Source organism: Aplidium turbinatum, chromosome 15 (assembly GCF_918807975.1).
Source record: "Aplidium turbinatum chromosome 15, kaAplTurb1.1, whole genome shotgun sequence".
NCBI lineage: Eukaryota > Metazoa > Chordata > Ascidiacea > Aplousobranchia > Polyclinidae > Aplidium > Aplidium turbinatum.
In genome coordinates, this window is record NC_137486.1 from 17,114,021 (window position 1) to 17,140,849 (window position 26,829).

A 26,829-nucleotide genomic window follows, 5' to 3' on the forward strand; every position below is an offset into this window, starting at 1 on the left:
TTTTCTTTTTCTCTTTCAAAGCAAAAGACGATAAGCGCCTTAAGTTTTAAATTCAACACGTTTTTTTCAACTGAATCCGTGGCGCATACGTAACGTCTCGGGCTGCCATTCTAGAGGGAATGAGTTCGATTCTATCCGGAAGCGTTCTTTTTTTTCTTTTTTTTTTAACTAATTTTTGAAAGTGGAAAGTTGTCTTGAAGGGTTGGTTAAGATGATGATTTGAAACTTGACTGATTGTTGTGCGACAATGAGAATGGATTTAATTTTTAACTTCGGACTTCAGCGAAACGTAATCTTACAGCCAATTAGAAGGTGTGATTTTTTCAGAGAATTTGTGCTAAAAAATGAAAAGAATTTGTTAAAAATAAAGACTAGAAAAAACTTTTTTAATTCGTTTTGAAACTTTTTTATTCACTTGTTGATTCATTCATATCAGTTTGTATCCTTTTGTAGTTAAAAAAAAAAAAAAAAAAAGAAGAACGCTTGCGGATAGTATCGAACTCATTCCCTCTAAAATGGCAGCCCGAGACGTTACGTATGCGCCACGGATTCAGTTGAAGAAAACGTGTTGAATTTAAAACTTAAGGCGCTTATCGTCTTTTGCTTTGAAAGAGAAAAAGAAAAAAGTGCTTATGTAGTGACGTCATGACCGGTCAAATAGTGTTTCAGATTCAAAGACCGGAGCCGGTCAAATAGCCACTGCCTTTTTTTTCGCTGAGACTTTTCGGTCATTTGTCCGAAATGACTTGAAAACATTCGGTCAATTTTATTTATTTCAGTCATTTTTAGTCATTTTTGATCATATATAGTCAATTGACTATATACTTTTTTGGACATTTTGACCGAATTGACTATATTTTTTTCGGACATTTTGCTAAAAAATCGGTCAATGACCGAAAAAAAAAAACTAAAATTGCATAAAATTTAATGCACAGCTTTCTTATTACATTTAACTCAGTTAAAATTTTCTGCATATATTGTTTAGTACTGAAAAAAAGCTTATGTATTTCTAGAAAAACAACAAAATTAGTGTAAAATCAACTAAAACATTATGAGGTGGTTAAATCGATGTAAAGGAAGAAATGATTTATTGCTTCGATTCATTAAAAGACCAGTATCAACATCATCAGTCAAGGTCATCGAAGAACCTGTAAGTATGTTATTTTCATATTGCATATAGTGCAAGCGATTGCAAAAAATATACAATTGCAAATGGTATATCAATCAAATATAGTTATTACCATCTGAATCCTTCACAGCCTGTTCACCTTTAACGGATCATCAGAAAGGTCTCATTCAAATAGAATCACATAAGACCCTTCTGATGATCCGTTAAAGGTGAAACAGGCAGTTAAGGATTCAGATAGTATTAATAATAACTATATTTGATTAAATTCATTCTACCTTGCTTTTTTGCTTTGCATTAAGCACTTTTTGTAGTATTAATAGTTTTTATTGTTTTTACAATTGCAAATGGTATGTAATGTATGCAATTGCTTTTATTATAATTTTGCAGTATTTTGAACATGTAGATTTGTAGAATGTGACCGACTAATGCCCCCCCTGTTCATATCCAAGTTATATGAGATGCGATTTTCTTATTTATTTTCATAAAAGCTTGCTTGTATAATCATTTCTGACGGAATGGCCCGTTTCGGTGAGTCCGATCCCTTAACGGGGGATTTTTTCAATTTTTTTTTTTAATTATTGGGTACCGTAGCCTAATTATCATTGCCGTTTTAGGGTTAGAGCAAGGGTTCCCAAACTGGGGTACATGTACCCCCAGGGGTACATTTCGACTTTTCAAGGGGTACATTAGATTAAGTATAAGGATATTCTTTCCATAACTTCTAATCTGCCTTAAAATATTTTTTATCACCTGATGATGTTAATAATTTGAAGACCTGAGATTAAGAACTTCTTAGTAAGTCACATTTTCACCCCAGTAGAAGCTTTAACTACAACTACAGTAACTATCAAAAGATTGCGGAACCTGCTATTCTTGCATTGTTGTTGTTTCCATCAACATGGTTGCGTGAGTCAACATTTTCAGTGCTGCTTGAAATCAAATCAAAAAACAGATCACAGCTCAAAACACCTGAACATGATCTTCGTTGTACTGTTGCTAATGTTTTACCTCGTACTAATGAGCTTGTTGCTAAAAAGCAGGCTCATCCATCACATTAGCTAGGATTGCTGGGCTTATTCAGCCGATATATTGTTTGTTTGATTGATTGTAGTGTTTGTTTAACCTTGGATTCCATTGTTATGAATAACTTTGTGTGCTTTGATTGGTACAAAATATCATGTATGCAGTCTTCTAATGCAGCTCTACTGTTAATTTGTTGCAATATCTAGACTTTCTAAAGCCAAAAATATGAGAAAATTTTGGGGGTACACGAGCGAATCTATAAATTGACCAAAGGGTACCGATGAACAGAAAGTTTGGGAACCCCTGGGTTAGAGGTTAGGAACTCACCGAATCGGACTCACCGAATAGTAGCAGACCCCATTTCTGATCTCCTCAACAAGCAATTTTTGCATACCGTAGCATAAACTATATATATCTTATATTAACTGAAAATCCAAATGATCAATCTTTATTTTTCATTTTGCAAAATCAAAAGTTGATGATACTATAGCGCCATTTCAGTAGCCTATTGACCAGGCTTTGTGAAAATAGACGACTAAGACATTGATTAGATTTTTGCCACATAATGGCTTGTTTGATTGCAACATTCAGATCTCTGGTTGGTACAACCACAGGTTAGAACAGGGCTTCCCAAACTAGGGGTCGCGTAACGAACTTCAGGGGTTGCAGAGAGTGTGCCAATTTTATTCAAAGTAGGCTACTGCATATTAACACTTCTGTGCAAGTTATTAACTGTAACCAAACAAGTTTAGAGTAACGCACCTAGTAGCTACGCGTATTTTCGCAAATTGGTGTGGTAAAACGGAATCGGAATTCAAAACCCTTTTATTGCAATGTGAAGTAAGATGGCTTTCAAAAGTTGAAGCTAAAAAGGTTATTAGTGTTTAAAATTGAAGTCGTGATGCAGACTTTACCCACCATTTTTGCAATGACATCTGGTTCTTGAAATTAAGCTATTTATCAGATTTTCAACTGAACGAATTTAATTTGTCCCCCCATAGAGAAAACATCTATGTTTTTACATTTGTCTTACATTGAAATGTAAAATTAAAGCGTTCTTCAACACATTAAACGTCTGGAAACAAGAAGTTGAAAATGATTCATTTGAAATGTTCTCATTTACTGAAAAGTTTTTGGTTAACAATGATGTGAAATCAAACGTTATTAAGCCTTTGGTTATTAAACGTTTGTCAAATCTTTTGACAGTTTCAGAAGTATTTTTTTGGCAGAATTGGACAATACCAAATTATGTTAAATCCAAAACCGATTTGCAACGCAAAAACAAAGTAGCTAACCTACCGAGCACTTCTCTCAAGAAGATAGTACTGATCTATCTTCTGACTTGAAGTTTAAATTTTGTGGAAATTTATAAATTTTATGCAAAAATCCTTCACACTTTTTGGCTTAACGTTAGAGCGGAATAACTGCCATGATCCGATTCAGCAGTAGACCTAACCACACTCCTGTCGTTTGTTTTGACGTATTTGTCTTGAAAATTTCCGGAAGAGGAAACTGAGGCAAATGCTGGGTATCTTGTTAGGAGGATCGTCTCACCAATGACGCAATTACAAAGATCCGTTAAATTCTCCCTCAACCCAGCAAACATTGATCTAGAATAGTGGGAACAACTTGATAGTGATAAGTTAATCTGGAAGAAGAGAACGAGGGAAGGTACGAAATTTTTCGAAAAAAAAGCAGGATACTACAAAAGGTTCAGAAAAAATAAAACATTAGAAAAAAAGCTAATATAACCAGCACGTTCCCAACTCTCCATACAATGTGACTTTTGGCCACGTCTTTTCCACTGTAGAGTAGGCCTCCAAAGCCACATCCGACTTGAAATAAAACGAATGCTCGGACACGAGCTGAAGCCTATCATGCCTATGACGACAATTTGTGCGAGTCAGCGTTTTTAACGTTGATGAACACGAACAGACAACATTATTGAGCCACGGCTGGACTTGCTTTGTAGCAAAAAATGGTCGCATCCATCACACTCATATCCATCTGAATAAATGTGTTTGGTTCTTTGTTTTGTTTCTAGAAGGCTGCGTGTAAACTGTAAAGCACCAGTCATTAAGTACAGTTAGCTTGTTTCAAGATTTTATTTGAAAACCTTTTCATCAATATCACAAATGTAGGTTATATTTCGCACTATTTATCGTTTTAATCGTGAAAGGCCGCGAAAAGTTCTAGGAGATTGAAAGGGGTCACGAGCAAAAAAGTTTGGGAAGCCCTGGGTTAGAACATCCAAACATTTCTGGCAATACTGTGGCCTGTGGGTATAATAACCAAATTGAATAGATAAACTTGTCTAGGAAAGTACTCCTTTTTGAAGAGTATTTTTGTACGCTATTTCAACTTATGTTGTGAAAATTTTGTGAATGAAGTATCACCTCAACAAGAAAGACAATAAATATCATACAAAAATTTTGTTTTTGAATTAGTTTGTGTTTTTAACATAAATATATGTGTAGTTGTGTACTGGACTACTGGTATATTATAGTTAATGTTGTTGAATATTTATGCAAGTATTGCTCAAATTTATTATGTTTGTAACAAACAAGCAAACATAAACAATATGCTTTTCTCTCTCTTGACTTGTCTATGGACTGACAAGTTTTTCTTCATTTTGGGTAATTGTGTAATTTTATTATTGTGGTTGTCTATGATTTGGAAATGTGTTAACTCATTTTTGATTAGGATCTCAATTATGGAATTACTCAGTTATACAAAGATTTTATTTACAGTTTCGTTTTATTGGCAGGAATTTGTGAAGTAGTAATAACCATAACCAACACATTGTTAGTTTAATGACATCAGTCAAATGTATTTTTTATGCAATAGATGGAATTAGAGAAACCTAGTCACAGATCTGCCAGAGTGCAAAAGCTTCACGAGAAATTAAATGACGACTCATTTTCATTCTCTCACTTTCTGATGGATAATTTCAATAGACATCACACCTATCTGAGAATATCTCTGACTGAAAAGTGCAACCTAAGATGTAAGTTTCATGCTGTTTAGTTAATTAATCTTGCTGTCAATATGTGATTATAAAAAGTTAAAAACCCAGTTTCTTCCATTGCTGTTAACTGTTCTTTAAACCATATGAAGTAGATTACACATCGGCTAACAAGATAATATATTTATTTATCATGTGTTTGCAATACTGATATCATTGTTGATCATCAGGTCAGTATTGTATGCCCAGTGAAGGTCACCCACTAACTCCCAGCGAACAACTCCTATCTACTGAGGAAATTATCAAAATAGCCCGGATGTTTGTGAAGCAGGGCGTGACGAAGATTCGACTTACTGGTGGGGAGCCTTTGGTACGAAAAGATCTTCCTGACATCATAGGTAAGTTGAAGATGCAGTTTTTTTTTATTTCAGTTAGTTTATATCTATTTTCTTCATTGACATATTTAAGGAAAAAAAAGATGCCATGTTTCAGTATGCCCAAAAATGAGAAAAGAAAGTAGGCTACAGTTAAGTCAAATCCGCTAAGGTTTTTTTCCTAAATGCACTTTTTTGCAGTTTATTCCATTAATTGCGACAATAAGCTTGGCTAGATCGATTTTGTTTTGTCCTAATTTGCTTTCAAAAAGTGTTGATAAATATTCTTGTCATTTTTGGTCGAAAAGTCTTATTACCGGTATTTTGTTTGTATGCTGCTAGCCTATGTATTTGTATTTCAGAGGAACTGGACAAATTACGTTCACCCGAAGAAGTTGGCTCTTCGAGCTCTCTGAAAACAATCGGACTGACCACCAATGGAATAGTGCTTGCAAAAAGACTTCCTGTTTTGAAAGCTGCTGGTCTAGATTCCATCAATATCAGTTTGGACACCCTTAACCCTGTTCGGTTTCAACTGATCACCAGAAGGAATGGTTGGGACAAAGTTATGAACGGAATTAAAACAGCGATTGACATGGGATTTGCACCAGTAAAGGTAATTTGATAAAGAAGTGCTGGCTTCATTCGTTAAGACCTGTAAAGCATACACTTACTTACCAATGTCATAGTTGTGACAAGAAAACTCTAAAAGCAGTGTTTTGATCGTGAATGGTAACTAATTTACTTAAACAGTTTTTCAAAAATATATTTTTTATTCATTGAGTACAAAATTTTTGCTTGAATAGGCCCACCCGCTTATTAATCCCAATTTGGTCCGGTCCGGAATTACTCCTATTCATCCCTGTAATAAAAACAAAGCTTAATAAGCTCAATTTTTGATCACACTTGCTTAAATTGTCTAAAAAGGCGTCACAATTTACTATTTTTCGTAATGCTTTCGACAATTTCGCGCTTATATCACGCTGCTAACTCGGTTCTTAATGCTCTGTGATCGCTGCTGACACAACTCGCAAAAAACTTAATTTTTGGCTCGCCGCAAAATGAATAGCGTATAGCAGGAAAGAACTGATCGTTCTGCACAGTTGCGAACAGATTTAGCAAGTTTTAACCATAGTACAATCGGTAATGGTCAATTATGCGCATAGGACCAGGAGTTGGCAGAAACTCGTCTCCCTCTTACTCGCTTACTCTCGACCCACTCGCTTAAGCCAAAGATTGTCTTCTCTCGAAGTGGGCTTATTAAGCGGGTCTACTGTAGTAGGTTATAGGCGAATTCTTCGTAAACAATTCTTCGTAAAGCAATTCTTCGTAAGCAATTCTTCGTAAGCAATTCTTCGTAAAACGATTGTTCGTAAACAGTTGTTGGTGAAATGAAATCCGTAAAAGAATTTTTCGTAAAGCATTTCTTCGTATACATCAAATCTCCATTGCATGCACGAATAAATGCTTTGGGAAGAATTGTTTTACAAAGAATTAACTTTACGAAGAATTGCTTTACGAAAAATTGCTTACGAAGAATTGCTTTACGAAGAACTGTTTACGAAGAAAACGTCGGACACAACTGTAGTACATTCAGATTTTCTTTGTATTTAGTGTTTGTAGCATATCAACCCAGCAAGGTTTATCGGACCAAGACAATTGCTGTCATTTTTGGAACGATTGCAAAACAACAATTTTAATAATAAAGAATGCAGAAAGTGGAAAGTTTGTATTTCTAGAATTTATACTGTGTTCCCTGTTTTAAAAACTCCTACAAACAATTCTCGCAACGTCAAGTAAGTTTTAATTGAAATCGAAAAGTTCCATTGTCAACACATTATCAAAATGTTTAGTGTTTTTCTGGTTGCGAGAGTCATGCAGATCTGAGCTTGGGGCTGTTTTGAAAATTAACTTTGCTATTTTCTTTTTCGTTATTTCACACATATTTGCTGTTTCAACAGACATAAAGTACTTATCTAACCACAATGAAATATTTGACGCTGCTTCAAATTTGATGACATTTGTGCATTTAATAGCGCACCAATGTCTCTTTGATTTGATGGTTAAATGGTGAAGTAAGTTCGTGTTTTGTTCTTTAATGATTTTTCGGCCACAGAACTTTGTGATTTTATGTACCAATGCCTTCCGCTGTTCACAGCCAAATCTCATTAGTGGCCGTATTATTTTTTATATATACGTTTCAAGTGTGTATGATTAATGCCACATTTGCAGCCAAAAGACTGACTGAAAATGCCATCTTGTTTACGTCAATAGGTATGCTCGTTAATTATGCTGATATTCGAGCGATTAGCATTTGATATCCCTGAGGGCATTTACAAGAGCAAGATCTACACTATTAACTTGATTAATTAGATTCGTTTTTTTTTCGAAAAAAATTCTTTTGTTAAAAAAAATGATTAGTAATGTGGCAATATTAATTACTTTGGTAAATGCTGTTGCAAGTTGTGATAAATTGTTTTTGGCCTCAGCCTCTCACTTTATTTCGCATTCACTTTTGCTAGAAATCAAAACTGTTTGCTCTTCAACTGGATTGTTGATGAAATTTATATTCTAACTGGTGCCTGCCAAAGGCGATTTTTTACACCATTGAAACTATTCTAACATTGGTTTTCGTTGCATATGCTTAGTGTACTTTTGAACAAATTTTATGGATCAAAACATAGCAACCAAAGTCAGTAAAGTGTTCAACAAAACTTACAAGATTTAATGTCTTTTGAGTATGTGATTTTTCAACTGTTTTAACTAAACATAGTGAACATTTTGTTGTATCAGTTTTTAAGGGTTTTTCTATCCAAAGTTTTGTAACTGTGGTCTGTTATTACCACAATAAAAACGCGTAATTGAACAAGGGCGTGCCACTTTGTGTTTATTTGTAATAAGATCTGCAGCACAGTCTTGTAATGGATGCAGCTAGGACGTCGCTGGAAGCCCAACGCTGCCGTGCAAGGTGAGACTCCAATTGGATTGCCACATTGGCGGTTTTCACCAAATTTCATAAATTTAGCTTTTTTTTTATTGCGCTTGGCAGACTAGTTTGAGCTTGGTATTTCAACATAATTTTAGTATTTTTTTACATTTTGTTTAGCATTGTAAATAGAAGTTGAAAAAATGATAGAAATCATGCTGTTAACAAAATCAGGCCAAATTGCAATAGGATTCGGAAAAAGTTGCCTTTTCAAACCTCATGTTTTTTAAATATTAGTTATTACGAATTGATAAAACAGAGTTTTTTAAATTTCTATTTCAAATTCTAAAAAAGATTAAAAAACTATATATGGCAATCCTGTTTGAGCCTCATCTTGCACGACAGCGTTTGGCTTCCAGTCCATGATACTGTATAGCGACATCCAGGCCACCACCTGCAATTAAGGTTTGTTTTTTGAACTGGTGACGAAAAACGATTAGTAATAATATCACAAACGTGTAAAAATTGTCTTTTGTGCAACATTTTTACAAAAATTCGTCTAGCAAAATTTTAAGTTAAAATTCAACAAACATGTAGTAAAAATTTTAGGTTAACATAACAATGGCTCCAGTTTATATTTAAGGCGTTTGACGCACGACTCTGTTGTGATATTTATGGTGTAAAATTTGTACAAAGTGCGAATATCGCAAAGCTTTAGATTTACAAAGGCTGTTGTATTGTACTTTTAAGCCGAAGAAGTTTGCAGATTGTTTCGGGGTATTTCCTTTTGTCATTTCTTTGCGAAAATTGTTTTTGTCCTCGCGTTCTGTGCTCTCGCTCCTCTTGCCATAGTTGGGCAATGATTCTTAATGAGAAAAGCGTTCCTTGTTTTCTTGCAATTTTAATCCGATAATGTTGCTGTCTATCGAGATATTGGCGAGACATTGTCAGTGCGTTTTGCCGCTAGCCCAGCTCAGTATCGCCGAAGTTGTTGCCGAGTTCGTTTCACCAAACGAGAAAAGGCTTGGTGAAATGAACAAACAAAAAATTGGAAAACGCTTACAGCGCTTTTCAGAGAAATCGTTATGCAGCACTAATATTTTCAGTCTTGAAGTAATCATTTTGCCCTAATTTTTTATCTATGAAGACACGTAATGTCCTACTTCTGAAAAAAATCGAAACTAATATTTTCTGCTATATTTTGAAATTCTGTATTTAGATTTTCTGCGAACACAATTTACTACATACTTTATAAATGTTTCTGTTGTCATGGTAGTCAATAGTCATGTATTGGGTATTTCACTAACTAAAATTGTTTGTTCTCCAGATCAACTGCGTGATAATGAACGGAATGAATGAAGACGAAATATGCGACTTTGTCCAGCTTACGGCCAACTTACCCGTGGACGTACGGTTTATTGAGTACATGCCCTTCGACGGTACGATGGCTCATTTTATCCTATTGTTGATAATGTCAATGTTAGTGATAGTCAACCAGCAAATCAGGCTTTTTTTTATTGTTTCAACGTGGATTTATTTGCTAACTGAGTTGTTTTAATTAGTTACAATTTGCCTTGCGCCACAAATCTATACGGCACAAGCCTTCAATTCATCACCTTAAATTCGGTCATTAATTTCTTTTGTCATCAATATGTCTAAGGCAAAAACGTAAATCTCGTAAACCTGCATGAACACTTGTTTTGCTGGTATAGGTAGTTGGCACAATCATACTGCACGTATCTGCAGCTAGTAAGTACTGACATATAACCTGAAAAGGGCTTTTTAAATTTTATTGTTTCCAGTAGTTGTGTTGAGAGGAGATGTTAATCCCTTGCATTTGTTATAGCAACTCCTGATCACTTTTAGACCTTTGCGCAATTTTGATGAAATTTTTTTTCAACGCAAAATAAATCTGGCTTGGTTCACGGCTTTTGCAATGACATCTAACATTTATGTGAAACGTTCTCATTTACCGAAGAGTTTTTGGCTAACAATGATATGGAATCAAGCGTTATTAGCAGGGGCTCCGGACACTTCCTGAGAGTGGGGGAGTAGTTTAAGCAGGGGCGGGAACGATGTTTTGACATCGACAGGGGCTTATCGGATTATCGCATCACACATACTTTTGGGAGGTCGCCCCCCAAGACCTTCCTTCGCATTACTGAAAGCTTTAGTTTCTAATACAGCGTCTTAGGCGGCATGTTTGCCTTTCAGCACGATTTAAAATCGAAAAATTATTTCAACGAATCTAAAATCGCGAGCAAAAGCTCTTTACCATTTTCCACATTTTTTGAGGTTTTTAGACAATTTTGACTGGAAGAGGGGACGTACGCAAAAATCCCTCTCTGTATTCTTCCTTGGCTCAAGTCCTCCAAATTTTGCACTTCAGACGCTAAATGGTTAGATTTAAAACATCAAAAGCGTTAAGGTCAAAGCTTTCTATAACTTAATTTAGAATTCTATGAATACGACACGATAATCTGTGCCATAACATCCGCAGTGAAAGAAAAAGTTTCAGCATCTAGGTTTAGGGCAGGCCTACATTCAATTCACAAAAAATAAAAGTTAAAATGCATTAACTTTTACAACAACCCAAAATATAAATACATTGAAACAGTGCAACTGTAGTGGGTTTCGTTCGTGAGCGGTAAAAGCGAAATTGAACAGTTTGTAGCAGTGAGAAACTATGACGTCACACATAGCGCATTATGATTCATGTATTTTTGACAGGATACATAGTTTGGCCATAGATGACTTGGCGTTGTCTTGCGAGTCGGAGTTTTCAAGCAAAAACCTCAAAATTTGTGCAACAAAATAAAAACATGAAAATAAAAGACAAAAGTAAAAAAAAATTAAAAATGAAATTTCTATCTCTATATTAGTGGGGGGGTAATTTTGCATTAGTTACCCCCCCACTCCGATTAGTGGGGAGTAGTCACTCCCGCGGCCCCCCCTCTAACGGAGCCCACGGTTATTAGGCCCATGGTTATCGACCATTTTTCAAATTTGTTGAAACAGTTTCAAAGGTATTTTTTCCAGAATTGACGATGCCAAATTAGATTGAATCCAAAACCCATTTGCAATACAAAAAAAAGCTTCACACTGTTTTGGCTTAACGTTAAAACGGAATATTCGTAATTATCTCATTCAGCAGCAACCGCACTCTGTCTCCACATATCTGTGCGAGTCGGTTATTATAGGTAAATTGTTCGTAAACAGTTGTTCGTAAAATTAAATCTTCGTAAAACAATTCTTGGTAAAGCATTTCTTCGTATATACATCAATTCTTCGTATAGGTGAATTGTTCGTAAATAGATCATTAGTAGGTCAATTGTTCGTGAACAATTTTTCACAACAGCAAAGTTTGTGTTGAAACTTCCGATGAAGATGCATAATGTAAGTTTTCCTGAATAACCAAGTTACGACGACATAAACAAATAAGCACAATGAAAAAGCGCATTTTTTGTTAAATTGGACTACAACAATTGTCTGTATTTAACACTTCTTCGCTTACACTACCAATACTACTTAAAGTAATTTCAAACAAAATGTCCACCAGCCAAGTTTAGTATGAAGTATTGTGTGCAATTCCACGCAAGTAATCACAAATTTCATCATCTTGAAAGTCTTGACGCCAAGTTTGGACGACTCTAGTTAGTCTTTCTGCACCGTCCTTGTACTTCTTCTTTGGAGGGGGTCCTGCCTGGCCACTGACATACTGTTCAATGCGAACCTCATTTAGGTTTTGCTCTCGTTTGATTTCAGATATGAACTTCCAAATATCTGGATGATTAGCAGATACCTGGGACATGAACCCTCTGTGCCATCCTTCAATGCTATTATTAGTTTTGGGAAGGCCACTGAGGACGCCATCATAGCAGTTCCACATTGGAATTGCAAACACTGGAGGACGGCGCCCTTGACGACGATCTGGGCGCCCAATCCAAGTGTCTTCAAAGTAGTCTATTACCGGCTGAGCAACATCTGGCAATTCATTCCCATCAATAAGAATGTCAAAGGCCCGGCTGACTTCGTCAATAGGTACAAAGGCCAGAGATGACAACATGCGCAGCCTCAGAGCAAACTCTGCACTTGTCTCGTACTGCTCCTTCAGGCCACTTGATTGCGTCTTTCTCCAAATGCACTGGCACAAATGAAAGAAACAGCCACGGTGAGTTGAAAGTGGGTACTCACTGCTTACTGCATTGACCATGCCCATCTCAAAGTCAGTCATGATTGTCTCTGGAACAGCAACAGCAGGTAACAACTCCTTTATCTTTTGCAGCAGATGAATGTATGTCTCTCTCTTTTTGTCCCCCAGCAGGGCATACACCAGAGGCACTGAAGTGTTTTCCTTCAGTCCGTGTATTGTGTAAAGCTGTTCAAACAGTGAAGGCACTGTCTTGAAGGTCCCATCAGCATACCAGTGCTTTGAACGGGCAAGGAGCTGCAGATTTCTTTCAGTGGCAAAGAGGACCATACGGTTATCTGCAGGCCCAGAATCATACGCCAAGAATGTTACACCAGCAAACGTTTGCTTGTACTCTACTGGAAGCACAATGTCACGGAGAGAACGTGGGATTGCTGGGCCTGCATTTTCCTTCAATCGTACTTTGGTGACTGTCCTTTTCATGCTCTGCACACTTGGCACTTTTGCTGCCGTGACTTGACCGAGTCCAACAGTCTCTGCTGGAACTAGGTAACTTGGAGCATCACGACTGTCTTTTGCTGTAAAACGAATGTTTTCCATGACCTCTGCAGCTTCGACATGACCAGCATCTCCAGCATGATTGTGCTCACCTTTGGATCGTACAATGGCTGCCATCGCAGTTATTACTCGTGCAGGACATTTCTTTTGAAAATGCTGACATTTCCAATAAGTTGTTTCTTGCCCTTGTGCGTTAACTGCACTATAATCTTTGTAATAAAGCTGGCCACCATACAAAAGTTTTGGCTTTCCTTTTTCGCTGCGCACAAACTGTAATGCCATTCTAAATCAGGGACTGTACACTCTGCCTGCTTGTCTACAGCACGTCTTGAGCACAATTAGCACGTCTCTAGCATATACGCTACCATAATTAATTGTTCGTAAAGAATTGTAACTGTTTTACGAACAACTGTTTGCGAACAACTAGTTTTACGGCCAATTGCACACGCGAAGAAATGCTTTACGAGGAATTGTGTTACGAAGAATTAGTTTTACGAAGAATTGTTTACGAACAATAGACCTTTTCCGAGCTGATATCAGTCAGGCGTGACCGGGTAAACACAGTCCTCTGAGATGGCGCGGTCAGAACTGATTTTGCTTGAAACTTGTTGCATTTTTGTGCGTATTGTAAGTTGTAACGTCATTGCAACGTTTTCTAAGTAGTTTTTAACTAGACAAACATGTGTTTTAATGTTTATGAAACCTTTCGTCAGTTCGTTTCATTTTTTTGACAGAAAGATACCAGTTAACATGCTTGGAATAGTTAATCAAATTTGGGCTGTTTGTTGCATGCTTTGCAATTTCAAAGGCCAATACTTTCGTCAGAAAAAGATTAGACATCGCTTGTAAGCATGTTTTGTTAATTTCATCATGTTCATGCAGTGACCTGTGATCACCTCAGCTGAATATGAACCGTCTGTTTGTCTGCACTAAATAAAGTGGCTTTAGAATTTAGATGTAAAAATGTGCAGACTTCAAAGAGCGAAATGATTTGTTGAGTTCCCTCTGTAGTGCATAAATAGTTTAAAGCATGGGCGAAGTAAAAATTGTTTAGTTTAGGTAACATACAATTCCAAAAATCATCATCAAATGAAATTCTCTGTACAAACAGTGACTTGGACGTTGACACAATAAGATCACCACCAAGTCATTCCAGATTTCAATTTGTGGCACTTTGCCTGGTTGTGTTCTAAGCAAAAGTCAGGGTAAGACGTTGCTGCTCTGACGCCAGTGGCGTAGCCAGGAAAAAATTGGGGGGGGGGGGCAAATATTTGATGAATTGAAGAGAACGACAAAGTGTTTGATTTAAGACATCGCCACCTGATGTGCAGTGGCGTATCCTGGTGGTTTAAGCAAGGGAAGCTATAAAGCTGGTGGGGGGTTAGAGCGTGCTGAAAGCACGCATATTGTAGGAGGGTCCGGGGGCATGCTCCCCCGAAAAATTTTTGCAAAATTACACTCAAATAATGGATTATAGCGCTTTCTGGAAACACTTTCAGGGTAATATTTATATGAAATTTATTAGCAGATAAACAGCTATTAACTTATTAAAGGTAGCTGTTACACACGAACGGGCAAAAACTGCGACTAAAATTAGAGAACACAAAAAACTCAGCTCCAGAAAAACCCAACTGAAATTGCTTCCACAGATTAGTTAAAAGAAGCGTAAATCGCGTAAACTTTGCGCGATTTACGATTTGCAAAGTTTATTGGTGCCTTTCTGTGTGTCTAAAATAATTTCTAAAACAAGTCCTGGGGGGTGTTAATAGCCAGATGTCTTGCAAAATGATATAAATTTATACAAATTATATTATATTTTCAACAAAAGGTTCAACTTCGGAATCCATAATTTAAAAATTTTGGGGTGGGGGCCATGGCCTCTTTCGCCCCCCTGGCTACGCCTATGTCTGAAGCTATGGTGTCTATATTTGTATGGGCACTTTATTTCGAAAATGCGAAATGGGCTTTCCTGCGCAGAAAAATCTATCACCTTCTCATCTGGAGAAGCTCCCAGGTGTGAACAGCCAGGATTTATTATTAGGCCACAGTCATATACTTGTAAGGTATGGCCCATTTCCTTGGTCATTTTGGCAACATAAAGTGCACATGCAGCTTTCTCATTACTTCGACCATGTACTAGTGGTTTGGCATAACATTTATTAGCAGAGAAAATGGATTTGAAAAATGAGGTTGAAGGTGCAGCTTTCCTTGCACAAACTTTTCGAAAAATAGAAGAAGTTAATCAAGAACATCTGCTTTTAAACTACAGATTACTGTCACATTGTTCAACTGTTTCTTTTTCTAGTATCTGTGCATTCTTCAGAGATACTTCGGTAGTGCATAATATTGTCAGTGCTTTATCAGAAAGAGTTTGATGTTGCATTTAAAATCGTGGCACTGTAGGCAAATCGGGAAAGTTGGCAGTGTATCTTACAGCCTTACTTTTTTTTATTTACAAAGGAAAATACACAATTTAGCCTTGCAGGCTACCGGTTCGGTAGTTAATTAACATAATCTGAACTAAATCTCAACATAATCTGAATTTCTGACTTTGTAGCCTACCGGTACTGCACTCAAGTTTACACATGATCATAACTTACCCTGGGCCTGTTACAAACGAATGCAAGATTATAGGTTTCATAAACATTAAAACACATGTTTGTCTAGATAAAAACTACTTAGAAAACGTTGCAATGTGGTTACAACTTACAATACGCGCAAAAATGCAACAAGTTTCAAGCAAAATCAGTTCTGACTGCGCCATCTCAGAGGACTGTGTTTACCCGGTCACGCTTGACTGATATCAGCTCGGAAAAGGTAAAACGTCGGACACCGTGCGAGTCGGTGCCCGACAAATTGTTCGTAAGCAAATGTTCGTAAAGCAATTGTTCGTAAAGCAATTGTTCGTAAGCAATTGTTCGTAAAGCAATTGTTCGTAAGCAATTGTTCGTAAAACAATTGTTCGTAAAATTAATTCTTCGTAAAACAAGTCTTCCTAAAGCATTTTTCGTGCATGCAGTTAAAATTTGATGTATATATACGAAGAAATGCTTTACGAACAATTGTTTTACGAACAATTGCTTTACGAACAATTGCTTACGAACAATTGCTTTACGAACAATTGCTTACGAACAATTGCTTACGAACAATTGCTTTACGAACAATTGCTTACGAACAATTTGCCTATAACCGTGCGAGTCAGCGTTTTAACGTCGCCGGCAATCAAAACAAAATACCGTTTCAGCTTGTTTTTAGTTTTCGTTCGAATTAAGCCTTTTAATAAGTATCACAAATGTATATTTTCCATTGTTTATCATTTTAACGGTAAAGGGTCGCGGAAAATTTTTTGAGATTGAAAGGGGTTGCGAACAAAAACGTTTGGGAAGCCCTGTAACTAGCCTATGTACTTGTGACTTTTCAGTTTTTGTTCAATAACCGCGGCATTTACTCTATGTTTTGATTAGGTGAGAGGCATTTGAAAGCAGATTAGTATTGTTTTGCATACAGTGGTGAATTGCACTTGTTACGTCGTTACCTCGTCGGGTGTAACTTTCCAGGCAGCAAAATCTATCATTTTTACATTGATTCAACGTCTGCAGACAAATTTTTAAAGATTGACGGACTTTTCTGTCTGGGTTGAGCCATGTTACATGTCCCACATATGTTGCAATAAAGGTTTACTTTTAATAACTCAATACTGAAACTTCTCATTTTCCCACATTGAATATAAGTTGTTTGGAAAGTATCGCAAAAATCTTTAATTTCCTTTCACTTGGTTTCTTTTAGACACTGACTATGACGCGCTATCTTTTCTTTATAGCAACTGATTTTTTTTTCATACTCTCTAGGGAATAAATGGAACGAAAAGAAAATGGTATCTTATGAAAGCATGTTGCGCACCATCAAGAATTCGTTTCCTGACGTCACTCGACTTGGAGACTCGAAAAATGACACATCGAAAGTATGTTGTTTCCATTTGAAATCACACTGGAGATTTTATCTCTCTATATTTGTTCGCCATTTTGCTTGAAACTGTCAGAAAGGCAATGCCGTAAACTTGAAGAATACACCAGCCAGGTTATGGCGTTTACACACAGAAAATATGAAAAATGGCCGTTCTCGGCCAGAAAATCGTCTTTTGTAAGCTGGTATAGAAATTCATTACATGGTCGTACATCATTCCATCCTCAATGTAAAAATATGATATTCGGATAACGTATTTCGAATGACAACCATGTCGAAAGTTGTTGCCATCCTTTGCTAATGTAAGTCTCCCAAGGTCTTACCAAATTTTATACGTAAGGACGTTTGAGTGATTCTTATGTTAACTAGATGTTGTTTAAAGCGAAATCTTTATCCATGATGCGAGGATGAGAAGTTCACATTTTAGATGGCAAGTTGATTTGGTACTTTGTGTACAACATTCTTTATGTTGACGGCACGGTGTTGTACAAAAATTTATATCCCATTTCTATTTTTAACGTGATGAAAGAAAAGCCACAAATAGTAAAAGTGCTGTTTTCAACTATTTTTCAACATATTAACTTTTCAAAAGTCAGCTTGCACGTTCGCACGATCTCCGTATGTTGATTGTGTTGAGATTTTGCAATGCAAACATTGCGGTGTCTGAAACAGGTTTCTGCTACGAGTGACGCCTGTACCATTTTATCACCTAACATCTCAGTCACGAATTCACGTCAACAGCTCTTTGCGAAATCATTAACAGTTATTTTTTGTATTGTTTTCCGTCAGTACTCTTTAAGGTAATGCTTGTTCTCTTTAAAACAAGGAAAGGTGTCACCATCAGAAATGCTGTTGGCGTTTTGCCTCATTACATGAACCATTGATTAGTCAGTTATTTACTTGTGAAACCTCAATTAGATATTTTGCAGTGATTCAGAATTTCAATTTTAAATGCTGAATCAGTGTAAAGTATTAAAATACCTTTTTTAATGTTTAAAATGGTAAATGTGAGTATCAAAGAAAGCTTTTTTACGTTACAGTTGGACTACTTTGTGGGTTTTGGTACCGGTTTTCTCGTAAATTTGCTTACCTGTTTTTTGAAGTAAAATTGGTCAGCATCATAGAATATAAGAATACGTACAGCAAAGTATCATGCAGGTCCGACTTTTTTGTTTGTTTACAGGCTTACAAAGTTGATGGACATGCCGGGCAGTTCGGGTTCATAACGTCAATGTCCAATCACTTCTGTGGAACATGCAATCGACTGCGTATCACGGCGGACGGGAGCCTCAAAGTGAGCAATGCATATTACAGCTGTCTTGTGTTTGCCCAGCTAACAAATCAGTCCTTTTTTACATTGATTCCAACGCCAATTGGCGCCAACGCCGATTTACAACGCCAATTGGCGTTGAATCCATGTAAAAAAAGAATTGATTTGATGTCTGGGTAGTTAATCTGAAACGACTCGTCATTTTCAGCTCATTTTTATTTTTGTAAAATTTCTCTGCATTGATGCACTATTTTCTGCACTTGGCAGCCTTTAAATCTGGCTTGAGTTTCGAACTTTATCTTTGACGGATGCAAATAAGTGTCTCGTTGAACTTGCGCATTTAAATTTTATAGCGATTAGTCTGACATGTTTCATGCCCACTTGTCTAATGGTTTTCCTCCAACAACTCGCCTTTTTAATTGTTTCCATATTCGTAGACGTGCAATCAATGTAGAAGCAGAAAGGGACTAAGTAAAGGTGGTCTTGTGGAGTCTGTTTGCTAGCTAAAGTCGTTGAGATATTTTTAGCATTACCAGTTGCCACTTAAGTCTATTTATGCATGATCTGTATGATGTCTCCCCTTCCCGAGGCCAACGGAAGATGGGATTGTTGTACAACAGATCACCTTCATCTTTGGAGAGTTGTCGTCATCGATGTTATATTCTCCTAAGAGGCTGTAGAACTTCCTTTTGTAAACTGTCGCGTTTACCTCCTGTTGTTGTGCTTTCATATCACGCTCCAGTGTGTCAGATCGATTAACTGGCTGTGCCTACCATCTTGCACCCCGGTTCAGTCACGTTTGTAGCTAAAAAATGATCGAGCAATGTTGTTAGTAAATAGCGTTCGTCCGGATGAATAAAATTCTTCTGAGAGCTCCCTTAATAGAAGGTAGGGCTGCAGTGTACCATGTACCAACAAGTATGTCAGCAGAATATAGCAAAACATTGTATTAATGGCACTGATAACTCAGGGCTATGCGTACGAACTACTGCACAGTATTACCGAGTATTTAGCAGTACAACCAATGTTCCAAGAAGTGACACCGGCTTTGAGCGTATAAGTACTTGTGACGGGCTTGCCTTTGTGAAAGAAATGCATTCTCAACACATACTCCCAGTTGGTTTGCATCATGATAGAGATGTGCTCCTGAGAATGCTCATTATTAGCGTGTGGTGGAGCAGAAAACCTTCTTTCCTTGGCGGCTGTAACATGTTTGGGATTGGTTGGCGTTAGATTACAACTGGTCCAAACCTGCTGGAACAGGTTTGTGAGTCTTTGTGAAGGTAAACCTGTTGATGACAAGATAACTCGACACAAGTCCTCTACTGTCTTGGGAGGTCGTACTTACAAGATTTCAACCCACGCCCACTCCTAGATCCAACCCATACAGAAAGGGTTGACGTCAAAAAGGACATCTGTTTGTAAAACTCTGAGTGTATAAATTAATTGAGTGTATGAAAACGGTGTCCGACAAATTGTTCGTATGCAATTGTTCGTAAAACAATTGTTCGTAAAATTAATTCTTCGTAAAACAATTTTTCCTAAAGCATTTTTTCGTGCATGCAGTTAAAATTTGATGTATACGAAGAATTGTTTTACAGATTTCATTTTACGAAAAACAGTTTACGAACAATTGTTTTACGAACAATTGCTTACGAACAATTGCTTTACGAACAATTGCTTACGAACAATTTGCCTATAACCTATGAAAACAATTAAGAAAATTTCAGATTTAAATTTACTCATCCCCAAGAGAGCTATAGTTTCTTTGAATGGAAATATCGTTGAAAGCTTAAAATGCACCACAAGAATGGTGGCTAGTTTGCAGGCAGAATAAGACTAATATTTGTACTACTGGTATGGAGGCCGTATTGTTTGCGACTTCAAATAAAACTAACGTCTAAAAATATCGTTCTTCTATTTCTAGGTATGTTTGTTCGGCAACCGAGAAGTGTCACTCCGTGACGAAATTCGGTCGGGCAAAAGCGAAGCTGAATTGTTGGAAGTGATAGGAGCAGCCGTGGGAAGAAAGAAAAAGCAACACGCTGGTGAGTTGATGATTTGGCTGACTCCATGAATTAATCGCGACTGTGTATAACCGTAACAGGATCCGGCGACTCTCTGTGTCCCAGCTAAGCAAAAACTCTTCTTTTCGATTTATCGCTTTCAAACCGCAGCAAGGAACCTGTTTTGCTAGCTGGGTGTTTTAAATTGGTCTTAAACCACCACCCCAACTAAAATAATTTCACTATATTTTAACGTCGGGCAACGTCAGTGGGATGCAATGATTTGTTTCTTTTTTTTTTTTTTTTTTTTATTCACTTGCAATCATTAAAAAAAGCAACAAAGAAATGTAACGTTCCAGGCATGACTTCATGTCTTCTGTAAAGGTTGCACTTTTGGAAGGTAATAATTTAGAAGACCGTCAATGTCTCATGATCTGCATCATTTGACCGTGAATTGACGCAATTGCAACAGATTTGTCAAGTTTCTTGGCCTTATTTGAAACTCGTATTGCCAGCAGTGATTAAATGATAATTACTTGCTGAGTTAATGATTTCTATTCAAGTGCAGTGCACGTGATGTGGCAAAAGTGCAATGGTTGCGTGAGGGTTCCCTCGCCAGTAAAAGTCGCCGCTTTTACGTAGTTTCAACGTCATTAGTTGTTGTTTCAACGTCATTAGTTGTTGTTTCAACAATGTAGAATTTGCTGGCTGGGTTGGTTGGAGCTTCCAAAGAATGAAGATCAAAGCCAATTTAAAAATACTTTTTGTTTTTGCGCATCTGCGAAACGCTCTCAAAATACTGTTCAAAATTTCAACGCCCTATTTGGTCGCTAAATAGTTGAAATTGCAACAGCGGTTTGCTTCATCTAACTTCCCTTTCAATGTTTTGTCAAAATTGGTTACCAGACATAAACTTGGTAACCGTAACCGGACTCTAGTCATCGTTGCACCGTTGGCGTATGTGTAATCTGTAGGTCATTGCAGCGGATAGGGTGTGTAGACCAATCAGAAGGCAGGATTTAACGCGATTGAAAAGGAATTTTGCGGCGAAAAGTTTGGTAAATCAGGTTTCTCAAGACTCGCAACATTTGTCTATGATGTTATTGTTTAAGTTTCCATAAGCATGCCAGCGATAAATGTGACAATTATAGCCTATCTGAAAAGTCACTATTCGAAAATCTGTACGCAAACCTTATTTTCGAAATTTTGTTAAATTTCTTTAAACTCGCCTTCTTATACTTCTTTCCAAGTTCGATTTTGACAAATAGTGTTGCAAGTTGTGAGCTCAGCTGAGTTAAATCTTGCCTTCTGATTGGTCAACAAACCTCATCTGCTGCATCGACCTGCAGATTACAAATACGCCAACGGTGCAACAATGACTGAAGCATTCCACATCGCAACCGATTTTTCCTTGTATAATGTAATCTTTCACGAGTGGGGCTGCTTCATCTTATGACGACAGCTGCTAGAAAATGTTTTAAGTCCATGTCCAAATCTTGTCATTTTTCAATGAAAACTTACCAGTTTAATTTCTATTGTTCGCCAGGTTTGTTATAAACATGTTTTATTGTTTACCATCAACTTGTTTTCAGGAATGTTCAATCTTGCCAAAATGAAGAACCGTCCCATGATTTTGATCGGTGGGTGATGACACCGCCATGAACTTGGTATAGTTCTTTATATGCTTTGTGTATAAGTTAATAGAAATATAACCTTAATTGATGCTGTTAATGCTGCGCAACATTAAGTTAGATACGTACGGATTGTTGTTTAAAATTTTTGTTTTAATTCTTCATAAAGTAAGTAAAAGATATGTTCTCAAATAGAGTGTGGTTGGCATCGTAAGCCAACAGATATACACTGAAACAAATGTGTTAGTTCTAACAGTTCATTGATGTAATCATTCTTGGCTACTCTAGTAGGGGCTTTTATTGCTTGTGTTATCGGTCTTCATTTTTCTTAGAGTCTGAGTATTTTCAACATGAGTGCCTTTCATTGGTATGACATTGCCAGGTTTATGCTGATAGCTCATTCGTTTTTTATGCATTATTTCAAAGGGATTCTATACTTTTTGATTTCTATCACCTGCTGGATTTGATACTAAGACATTTTTTTGTTAGAGTATTTTTGTGGTAATGATGCTAATTGCTAATGATATAAGCTAAGGTACAATTTTATACAGAATTTTAAAATAAAGATTTTTCTCCATACAAATTACCTTCGATACTTTCTAAATTTGGATTATTGCTTTTGCGTTTCAGAGAGCCGCCCCGATCACTTTCATTTTGTTCCAAGTACATGTACATATGAAGCAAACTCTTTATCATTGTTTTTTCGCCAAGCTTCATATATGTTCGCGGCCGCTCTCAAGTCTATTGGTGAATCCGATGCCTGGCACTGTTTGAGCAAAGCTGTACATGGAGACTTATGCAAGTTTCGATTGTCGTTACACCAAAACTCAATTGCTTCCCGATGCTTCAGCCGCTCTATTTTACTGAAGAAATTCGATGCGTCTCGTACTTTATCATGCATTGCGTGCTTATTGGCGGTATGGAGGTCTTCTGCTATCGAACTGTTTACATTTACTCATTGTAACACATTGGTCCAGGTCGCGGAAAAAACAGGTGGCAATAAGTTTGATCGGAATGTGAAAATCACATACCCCCACCCAGGCTTTTCATCATCGGTCAATCTTTGGGATAGTCACGGTCCATTTCATGCCGTGAAGCGGTTGTATTCCAGTTCAAACAAGTCTACGACTTTGACGCACGTCGACCAAAGTGGCAAAGCGTCCATGGTGGATGTCTCTGCTAAGTCTGTCACAACACGGAACGCTGTTGCCGTGGGTCGGGTCAAATTGAGTGCGAAAGCGTTTGAAGCGGTGGAGCGGAACGAGATCATTAAAGGTGATGTCCTCGGAGTGGCAAAAATTGCCGGCATCATGGGAGCGAAGCAATGCTCTCAGCTCATTCCTTTGTGCCACACTTTGGCCCTCACCAAGATCAATGTTGACCTGTCCTTAAACTTTGAGACGAAAAGTGTTGAGATCGAGACGACTGTACGTACTTCTGACCGAACTGGGGTCGAAATGGAAGCTCTGACCGGAGTTTCTATAGCCGCTTTAACAGTTTATGACATGTGCAAAGCAGTGGACCGTGAAACTATCATTGACGACATAAAGTTGAAACAAAAATCTGGTGGAGCAAGTGGTGACTACAATATTGATTAAAAGTTGATCATCATATTGCTCTACTTCTGCGATTGAAAGCATGGCTGGAAGTTTTGTCCCTAAATATCTTTCCGCTTATCTTGATTTACCCTTCCATTGACCTTTTTCTACCATGTTTGGAAAATAACTTGTCAAAAGATGCCTGATTACTCTTCCGATCGTGGTTTCAGCCAGCTGTCAAAAAGTACCATTTCTACATCGTTACAACGTTTAGCAAAGTAAAAAAAAAAACATTTTTCTGCAAACTGGGCTTTTTTGCATTGCTTCCGCAGCTACTAAAGTCCGTGAGCATATCGTGTTGCAACAAACAGTTGCGAGGCCGCTTCTTTTGCAATGAGCCTGCAGCATTGACTTACCAATGCGTAGAAATTGTTTATACAAACGCACAGGACTTGCACTCAGCCACTTATCAAAACTTCTTAGCCAGCAAATCAGTTTTTTTTTTTACGTTGATTTAATGATGCATTGATTCGGTAAAGATTCTGTAAAATCTGTGAAACGGATGTTGAATTTGTGAAAAAGGACTGATTTGGCGTCTAGGTTGAACAGTTGGTAAACGAAATACTATGTTGCTGCCAATACCAACAAAAAAAACTATTCATTATTTTGGTTGAACATTTGCTTAAAATATTATGAAATTGTGCAAGGGATTACCACTTAGGGGATTATTTCATCTCGTATGGTGTTCCCCTTTTTTGACACAGTTGTATACACAAAAAGCAAGCGTGGCTTCCAGTATCATAAACTCAAACTATAAAAAATTCAAATTGCGCCTAGAATCGAACCTATCTTAAGTAAATGATTTGAATTTTTCGGCTGGCCTTCTTGTTTTAATCATTCAGCCGTATTGGCAAATGCACCCACATTGCAAATCATGGCTTATGTATTGTTCTTTGCAGGCGCTTAAATTCATGCAAAAATGCCTGATTTTCTGATTGGTTGCAGGTCTAGTTTACTAAGTTGAGTGGTGGTAGCGTATTCGTTTGCCCAACGCAATCTCACCGAACGCCCTGGAATCCTTTGACAGTTTTTCTATTGATCATTAACGTTTTTATTATTCGTAATGGACGAAAGATTGATGTAAAAAAGTTCACACTTTAGTATAACGTTGCGACTTTTTATATTTTAAAAGTATTTGCTTCTTGGATAACCCACTGGCGGCTTTGCCTATGTTCTATTTAATTAAATACCTATGAAGTATGGTGTAGCTTACTTTTTTCAGTGGTTGAACCTGTTGCAAGGATACCCGTGTTTTAAAGTTTGTAAACTAAAGTTTTATTCACCATGTTCAGATCAACGATTTTTTAAAGGGAGTAAACACATTATTTATGTTTTAATTTTAAGAAATTTTTTATATCATGTTGTTTTAATTATAGTAGACGACTACTAACACCTATGTGCCCCATTTTGCAGCTGAAATGTTAGGTCCAACAACGTATTTACTAGTTTTGTGAGGTGATGCTTGCATCACTTGCACGCAGCAAAATAAATATCGTTCCCAGCTTCAGGTGCATTTAAAAAGATCTTCACCTTTTCGGGCCATTAAGTTGTAAAAGTTAAGCGTAAGAAAATCAAGACAATTTGCGTAGCTTGTCTTTTTGCGATTGATTTTGCGTCACTTGCGTGAATTTTTATTGAATTGAATGCACAAGCGTTCAGTTTTTAACTATGGCTAAAGTTTCCATCTGTGTGAATAGAATTTCAAGCTATGTACGCGAAAATATTAAATCATTTTATGGCTTTGAAACAAAAGTATGTTACATTTTTGTAAGTATGTGTCATTCGTATGAAGTTCAGTGTGTGTGGTGTGCAATAGGCTGGCTGAAGGGATGGGCTCAAGCTGATAAAATTGGTATTTTTACATTCAATGTTTGCAGATGTTCATTCAATGTAAAAAGATAGATTTTGCTGGAGAGAACACACTGCAACTCACTTACTGTAGTTAATTTTTATAAGTGAGGGTATAGAGCACTTTCAAACTCCATGCGACGGTTTTTTTACTGAACCACTGCCTTTATTATTTTGATCCGAGTGAAGTCACACCGCATTGATGCGACCAGTCCGTGACGTAATCAGGCTTTTAGTTGGTTCCGGCTATGATTCCATTCCCGCGTGTTGAATTATATGTTGGTGGAACACTATTGTTGGTAATACAGTGTTTTATGATTTTCTTTGTAACACACTTTATCAGAACGACTGAGTATATCGCCCCCTCCACTTAAACACAGAAAAGTAACTTTGTTGAGGCAGAGGGTGTATTTGCTTGTCGAATAAATGTAGACCTACACATTATGTTTTCCTGACATCGCCCTACCCCTCCTAAGGCTACTTGCAGGATCGTTTAACCCGGGGTTATGAAAAGTAACTTTGCTCGGGGTGTATTTGCAGGTTGTGTATTTACTATTGTACTGGCACTAACTAGCTACTAATATTTCAAACTATTTGTTTTTTTACGCTTTTTCTTGAAAACATACGTAAAAAGGTTGAAATCACGCCATTAATCTAAACGAATGTACATTTTGTAATATGCATGCTGTCGCTTTAACATGTACCTAACTTCTAGTTTTATTGTGAATCATTTTCGCCAGTGGAATGTTTTAAATGATGTTTCAATGCTATACTTATTTTGAAACCCCCAACGCATTAATATTCTTATCTCGCTAATACATTGATGATTAAACGCGTTAAAAGAATTTCAAAACTACCTAAGATATTAAAAGTTCATACAGTTTGCAAATCATTTTTTTTTATGCGTTTACTTTGTTTATTGATTTCGAGATAAATTGGCTTGTAAAAAAACACCATCAAGTTTTGTTTATTTTTACAATTAGTTCTAATTTTGTGGTACTGTCAAATGAGTTCCAAGTACATGATATGTTTATTTCTGCATCATCAAATGTGTAATTAGCTTACTTCGTTGATTTTTTTTCATCACGACGTTTTTTGCTAGACCTGCTCCGTGATCACATAGCGTAGATTGTCTGAGGAAGGCCATGCGATTTTGCATCACCTGAATATCTTTACAGATATAATAAATGTTCTTGAATTGTTTAATTGGCTACTAGGTTGTTACCCGTAGCGTTCATTGCATTTTTATGGAAAACGTTATTTGGAAATTTGAATACAATCATTTGTAGAGACCGGTTTTTTACTTTATTTGACTTTCGCTACGTGTTCACGCACCCCTGATTTTTGAAAACTTACGAGCTACGGTTTGTTGGTTGGTTTTGAATTTT

The 26,829-nt window shown here is 37.0% G+C and overlaps 1 protein-coding gene across 1 annotated transcript; it reads left to right on the top strand.

Moving 5' to 3' along the window:
- Nucleotides 1-26,733, top strand: LOC145784275 (molybdenum cofactor biosynthesis protein 1-like). The gene is made up of 10 exons (XM_082596065.1): nt 1-1,150; nt 5,000-5,159; nt 5,348-5,515; nt 5,854-6,107; nt 9,745-9,856; nt 16,974-17,086; nt 18,272-18,382; nt 20,286-20,406; nt 21,957-22,004; nt 22,626-26,733. The coding sequence occupies exons 1-10, from the start codon at nt 1,052-1,054 to the stop codon at nt 23,591-23,593; spliced, it is 2,154 nt and encodes a 717-aa protein (XP_082452191.1). The 5' UTR covers nt 1-1,051; the 3' UTR covers nt 23,594-26,733.
- Nucleotides 26,734-26,829: the final 96 nt, after the last annotated feature.

Bases quoted from the DNA above. Each gene is read 5' to 3' on its own strand.
- LOC145784275 (XM_082596065.1), top strand. From the start codon at position 1,052: ATGAGGTGGTTAAATCGATGTAAAGGAAGAAATGATTTATTGCTTCGA. The intron at 1,151-4,999 runs GTAAGTATGTTA...TTTATGCAATAG, and splicing joins TCAAGGTCATCGAAGAACCT to ATGGAATTAGAGAAACCTAG. The intron at 9,857-16,973 runs GTACGATGGCTC...CATACTCTCTAG, and splicing joins TGAGTACATGCCCTTCGACG to GGAATAAATGGAACGAAAAG.